The 7,500-nt window shown below is 47.3% G+C and overlaps 1 protein-coding gene across 1 annotated transcript in view; it reads right to left on the bottom strand.

Annotated features, from left to right (window-relative positions):
- dpf3 (double PHD fingers 3) overlaps window positions 1-7,500 on the bottom strand; it is a 39,879-nt gene that overhangs the window by 20,701 nt on the left and 11,678 nt on the right. Inside the window, exon 2 of the mRNA XM_083643218.1 lies at window positions 1-88. This exon is cut by the window's left edge and continues 73 nt beyond it. Within this exon, the coding sequence (XP_083499344.1) occupies window positions 1-88 (88 nt within the window). The remainder of the gene's footprint in view (window positions 89-7,500) is intronic.

The following is a 7,500-nucleotide window of genomic DNA, read 5'->3' as shown; positions in this document are numbered from 1 at the left end:
GGGCATGCGTATGCTGCGCTCGGCACACAGACGGGCGTTGTAGCTGCGACAGTGCTCGATGGCCTCCCTATAGAACTGGTCACCCAGCCTGAACACAGACAGACAGGCAGACAGACAGACAGACAGACAGACAGACAGACAGAGAGACAGGTATACAGACCAGACAGACAGATATACAGACAGACAGGGATACAGACCAGACAGACAGACAGACAGACAGACAGACAGACAGACAGACAGATAGACAGAGAGACAGACAGACAGACAGACAGACAGACAGACAGACAGACAGACAGACAGACAGACAGACAGGTATACAGACCAGACAGACAGACAGACAGGGATACAGACCAGACAGTCAGACAGACAGACAGACAGACAGAGAGAGAGACAGGTATACAGACCAGACAGACAGACAGACAGACAGACAGACAGACAAACAGACAGGGATACAGACCAGACAGACAGACAGACAGACAGACAGACAGACAGACAGACAGACAGACAGACAGACAGACAGACAGACAGGGATACAGATAGACAGACAAGGCAGGTACAAAAAGGAACAGACAGAAAGACAGAGAGACAGGTTAAGGATCACTCAAGATTTACTTATATATAGATTTATTTATATCATAAGTATCTCATTCACTGAAAATAAATCAAAAAATATTTACCCAAGAAACTAAAGTTGGCCTTTGCTTTTGTAAGTGTGACTACCACAATTTAATGACGTGATAATATGCACATTATAGTGCTAAATCTGCCATTGATCGGGGCTATTTGCAGCAGTTGCTTCCTGTTTGTCTTCATGCGTTTAGTCATCCCTGCTGTTAAAGGGCCAGCAGCTGAATGTTAGCATTGTTTGGGTTGTTAATAGCAAATGAGGCTGATGATTTTCTATGGTCTGCAGAGCAGCAGGCATCAGCGGGCCTGTCCAAACCAAACTCAGGTCTACGCTGGCTTACGCTCGCAGGCCCGGGCCTCATCTCTCTCCGCGTTTTGCTTCAGTTTGCTTCAGAAACTCACAGCTTTGCCGCATAAATCAGCTGGAACAGCATGTGGACAGCCCAGCTGAAACGGAATGTCTGTTCAGGTTGAGTAAAAGGGGCTCTGAAGTCGCACCACGCAGGAAAATATGCTGAACGAGAATAGATGAAATGTTTTTCATCCTGTCAAAGAGATAGACTGATCGAAGCACACGCAACAGATGGAGACATGGGCAAGGGTACATAATGTGAGACAACACACACACACGCACGCACACACGCACGCACGCACGCACGCACACACACACACACACACACACACACACACAATCCATCAAGTGTGCTAGACGGAGGGTATAAATCAGGAGGAGAGCCATTGATAAGACCACAGGCTCAGTCTAGAGTCAACAGTGCTGCTGCTCACATCATCACAGACAGAGACAAAGGGAAACACTTCTGCTGCTCACATCATCACAGACAGAGAAAAGGGAAACACTGTTGCTGCTCACATCATCACAGACAGATAAAAGGGAAACACTGTTGCTGCTCACATCATCACAGACAGATAAAAGAGAAACACTTCTGCTGCTCACATCATCACAGACAGACAAAAGAGAAACACTGCTGCTGCTCATATCATCACAGACAGAGAAAAGAGAAACACTGTTGCTGCTCACATCATCACAGACAGAGAAAAGAGAAACACTGCTGCTGCTCACATCATCACAGACAGAGACAAAGGGAAACACTTCTGCTGCTCACATCATCACAGACAGAGAAAAGGGAAACACTGCTGCTGCTCACATCATCACAGACAGAGAAAAGAGAAACACTGCTGCTGCTCACATCATCAGAGACAGGGAAAAGAGAAACACTGCTGCGGCTCACATCATGACAGACAGAGAAAAGAGAAACACTGTTGCTGCTCACATCATCACAGACAGAGAGAAGGGAAACACTTCTGCTGCTCACATCATCACAGACAGAGACAAAGGGAAACACTGTTGCTGCTCACATCATCACAGACAGAGAAAAGAGAAACACTGTTGCTGCTCACATCATCACAGACAGAGAGAAGGGAAACACTTCTGCTGCTCACATCATCACAGACAGAGACAAAGGGAAACACTGTTGCTGCTCACATCATCACAGACAGAGAAAAGAGAAACACTGCTGCTGCTCACATCATCACAGACAGAGACAAAGGGAAACACTGCTGCGGCTCACATCATCACAGACAGAGAAAAGAGAAACACTGTTGCTGCTCACATCATCACAGACAGAGAGAAGGGAAACACTTCTGCTGCTCACATCATCACAGACAGAGACAAAGGGAAGAGGAATATTAAGTCACTTTTCGCCAAACAGGGCAGTGGACTGCATCATCAACTCTCCCTGGGCACAGTTAACCTTTTAATTACGGATGCACCGATATGAACATTTTGGCAGAGACGATAACCGATATTAGCATTTCTGTTATGGCCGATAAGCGATATTTACAGATGTCGATATGATCTGTATAAAAACAAGTTTCTATGGTAATTAAATTGTGTACATACTGAAAAACACATGAATTAAAAAAAGTAATGTCTTTCTTTATTCCCAAATCATTTGGAAAAGCCCATAAATCATAGAGTTACCGCATACTGTTACTGATATATGGTTACCGCATATCGATACCGATATATTTAAAAGATGACTAACATCAGCCGATACCGTAAACCGATATGATTGCCGATATATCGCGCATCCCTACTTTTAGTTACCTTGGTTAAAGAGGACACAGCTGTAAAAGATAGCCTGCTATCAGTATATCTCCTGTTTTCAACTGAAAATATGGGATTCTGATCCAGGCAGCATCTTCATTCAAGCCCTCATCACCATCAACATCAGTGAAGGGAACGGGAAGGATGTCACTAATTAAGGTCTCTGGCTGCTGGCGGGACGTCATCGCCTGTCTATATGTGCATATGTGTCTCCCTGCGTGTCTGTCTCTCAGACTGGGCATACGTGTCTCCCTGCCTGTCCCCCCCTGCCTGTCTGTCTCTCAGACTGCGCAAGCAGAGATGAGCCCGGTGTGGATTCTTTACGCAGATATGTAAAGAATGCTAAGCTGGACAAAGACCAGCACTCTGGTCACACTCCTGAATCTCACAAAGATGTGCAGTGTTCGGGGGAGGAGGAGGAGGAGGAGGAGGGGGGTTGTGGATGGAGGAAGAGGATGGGGGAAGGGATGGGAGGGAGAGGGCGAGATCGCCCAGAGGGGCGGTTTGAAGACAGGACAGAAAGTGGGAAGAGAGAGAGAGGGAGATGGAGAGAGAGAGAGAGAGATACAGAGGCGAGGGTTGTATTTTGTATGACAGTGAGTGATGAGTGAACCCAGGTGTTGTGTCTATCAGGATGAGGAAGCCAAGAAAAGGGAACAGACAGGAAGAGAAAAGAAGAGGAGAGGAGAGAAGAGTGTGTTATAGAATGAATGAATGAATGAATGAATGAATTTATTTATTTTTAAAACAGGGACAGTGTACAAGAACATTAACCCCATAAAATAGGGAGCGATGTATCGTACGAGGTTATAGCAAAAATGCTATTTTCCACCCGTAGTCCCTGGGCAGGTAAATACTACTATAGGCAGCGGAAAAGACAATATGAATCAAACCCAGAGAGATGGAAATGTACAATGGAGTACAGATGAAGGGATCCACTGCAGATTGATTTGATGCTTTTGATGTTGGGATAGTGGAAGTGTGAGTCAATATAGAATGTAGTATAGAAAGTATAATAATACAGTATGGAGTACAAGAAGAAGGGTGAATAGAATAGAATAAAATAGAATAGAATGATGCATTCTGCACTGCACAATAAATAACATCATTGCTTTGTGCCAGATGAGAGAGACAGCAATGCTATTATTAAGTACATACAAAGCCTCAGGGGCAGAAAATCTGTCTAATTAACATGCTCCATTACTTAGCAATGCAGTTACGGTACTTACACTCCATCTCAAAAACGATATCACACATAATTAGAGCAGTGATTTAAAGGTCTGCTGATGAGAACCACTAAAAGTGTAGAACAAAGTAGAACATGATATGATCCATTATACAGCTGTACATAAACCTGATCTTAGCAAGCTTGTAAGTGTTGGAGGAACTGAGTGTGACTAAACGTTGTCAGAGAGGTTTTGGGGTCTTGAAGGCATATAGATATCATCACCCTCACAAATCACCCCCAAATCCAAAACAAACCACATCTGTGGCTTTGACTTTACACCTGAACATTTAGCACACCTCATAGCAAAATACCAAAATATATATTGCCTAAAAAATACAAAGATGTCATTTTTGGTCCATATTGCCCAGCCCTAAGCGTAAGCAATATGCGAGATGGTATTAATCTTTGTGGACTCAAATAGGATTCAGGCGCTAGTGATGTACACCAGAACACCATCAAACTCCCAGTCAAGTCTATGTAATCCATTATAGGGGTGGAGCAGCAGTGCAACAGTGGTGCAGCAAACATGTGAAACCTGGGCTACACTCTAAAAGTACACAGTGCTGCATGTGGTGGTTGCTAGCTGAACCTGGGCTACACACTCTAAAAGCACACAGTGCTGCATGTGGTGGTTGCTAGCTGAACCTGGGCTACACTCTAAAAGCACACAGTGCTGCATGTGGTGGTTGCTAGCTAGCTGAACCTGGGCTACACTCTAAAAGCACACAGTGCTGCATGTGGTGGTTGCTAGCTGAACCTGGGCTACACTCTAAAAGCATACAGTGCTGCATGTGGTGGTTGCTAGCTGAACCTGGGCTACACTCTAAAAGCACACAGTGCTGCATGTGGTGGTTGCTAGCTGAACCTGGGCTACACTCTAAAAGCACACAGTGCTGCATGTGGTGGTTGCTAGCTGAACCTGGGCTACACTCTAAAAGCACACAGTGCTGCATGTGGTGGTTGCTAGCTGAACCTGGGCTACACTCTAAAAGCACACAGTGCTGCATGTGGTGGTTGCTAGCTGAACCTGGGCTACACTCTAAAAGCACACAGTGCTGCATGTGGTGGTTGCTAGCTGAACCTGGGCTACACTCTAAAAGCACACAGTGCTGCATGTGGTGGTTGCTAGCTGAACCTGGGCTACACTCTAAAAGCACACAGTGCTGCATGTGGTGGTTGCTAGCTAGCTGAACCTGGGCTACACTCTAAAAGCAGACAGTGCTGCATGTGGCGGTTGCTAGCTGAACCTGGGCTACACTCTAAAAGCACACAGTGCTGCCTGGGCTACACTCTAAAAGCACACAGTGCTGCATGTGGTGGTTGCTAGCTGAACCTGGGCTACACTCTAAAAGCACACAGTGCTGCATGTGGTGGTTGCTAGCTGAACCTGGGCTACACTCTAAAAGCACACAGTGCTGCATGTGGTGGTTGCTAGCTGAACCTGGGCTACACTCTAAAAGCAGACAGTGCTGCATGTGGTGGTTGCTAGGTGAACCTGGGCTACACTCTAAAAGCACACAGTGCTGCATGTGGTGGTTGCTAGCTAGCTGAACCTGGGCTACACTCTAAAAGCACACAGTGCTGCATGTGGTGGTTGCTAGCTAGCTGAACCTGGGCTACACTCTAAAAGCACACAGTGCTGCATGTGGTGGTTGCTAGCTGAACCTGGGCTACACTCTAAAAGCACACAGTGCTGCATGTGGTGGTTGCTAGCTGAACCTGGGCTACACTCTAAAAGCACACAGTGCTGCATGTGGTGGTTGCTAGCTAGCTGAACCTGGGCTACACTCTAAAAGCACACAGTGCTGCATGTGGTGGTTGCTAGCTGAACCTGGGCTACACTCTAAAAGCACACAGTGCTGCATGTGGTGGTTGCTAGCTGAACCTGGGCTACACTCTAAAAGCAGACAGTGCTGCATGTGGTGGTTGCTAGCTGAACCTGGGCTACACTCTAAAAGCAGACAGTGCTGCATGTGGTGGTTGCTAGCTGAACCTGGGCTACACTCTAAAAGCACACAGTGCTGCATGTGGTGGTTGCTAGCTGAACCTGGGCTACACTCTAAAAGCATACAGTGCTGCATGTGGTGGTTGCTAGCTGAACCTGGGCTACACTCTAAAAGCAGACAGTGCTACATGTGGTGGTTGCTAGCTGAACCTGGGCTACACTCTAAAAGCACACAGTGCTGCATGTGGTGGTTGCTAGCTGAACCTGGGCTACACTCTAAAAGCATACAGTGCTGCATGTGGTGGTTGCTAGCTGAACCTGGGCTACACTCTAAAAGCAGACAGTGCTGCATGTGGTGGTTGCTAGCTGAACCTGGGCTACACTCTAAAAGCAGACAGTGCTGCATGTGGTGGTTGCTAGGTGAACCTGGGCTACACTCTAAAAGCACACAGTGCTGCATGTGGTGGTTGCTAGCTGAACCTGGGCTACACTCTAAAAGCACACAGTGCTGCATGTGGTGGTTGCTAGCTGAACCTGGGCTACACTCTAAAAGCACACAGTGCTGCATGTGGTGGTTGCTAGCTGAACCTGGGCTACACTCTAAAAGCACACAGTGCTGCATGTGGTGGTTGCTAGCTAGCTGAACCTGGGCTACACTCTAAAAGCAGACAGTGCTGCATGTGGTGGTTGCTAGCTGAACCTGGGCTACACTCTAAAAGCACACAGTGCTGCATGTGGTGGTTGCTAGCTGAACCTGGGCTACACTCTAAAAGCACACAGTGCTGCATGTGGTGGTTGCTAGCTGAACCTGGGCTACACTCTAAAAGCACACAGTGCTGCATGTGGCGGTTGCTAGCTGAACCTGGGCTACACTCTAAAAGCACACAGTGCTGCCTGGGCTACACTCTAAAAGCACACAGTGCTGCATGTGGTGGTTGCTAGCTGAACCTGGGCTACACTCTAAAAGCACACAGTGCTGCATGTGGTGGTTGCTAGCTGAACCTGGGCTACACTCTAAAAGCACACAGTGCTGCATGTGGTGGTTGCTAGCTGAACCTGGGCTACACTCTAAAAGCAGACAGTGCTGCATGTGGTGGTTGCTAGGTGAACCTGGGCTACACTCTAAAAGCACACAGTGCTGCATGTGGTGGTTGCTAGCTAGCTGAACCTGGGCTACACTCTAAAAGCACACAGTGCTGCATGTGGTGGTTGCTAGCTAGCTGAACCTGGGCTACACTCTAAAAGCACACAGTGCTGCATGTGGTGGTTGCTAGCTGAACCTGGGCTACACTCTAAAAGCACACAGTGCTGCATGTGGTGGTTGCTAGCTGAACCTGGGCTACACTCTAAAAGCACACAGTGCTGCATGTGGTGGTTGCTAGCTAGCTGAACCTGGGCTACACTCTAAAAGCACACAGTGCTGCATGTGGTGGTTGCTAGCTGAACCTGGGCTACACTCTAAAAGCACACAGTGCTGCATGTGGTGGTTGCTAGCTGAACCTGGGCTACACTCTAAAAGCAGACAGTGCTGCATGTGGTGGTTGCTAGCTGAACCTGGGCTACACTCTAAAA

Source organism: Poromitra crassiceps, assembly GCF_964638095.1.
Source record: "Poromitra crassiceps genome assembly, chromosome: 9".
Classification (NCBI taxonomy): Eukaryota; Metazoa; Chordata; class Actinopteri; order Beryciformes; family Melamphaidae; genus Poromitra; species Poromitra crassiceps.
This window is presented reverse-complemented; position numbering and strand designations above follow the sequence as displayed.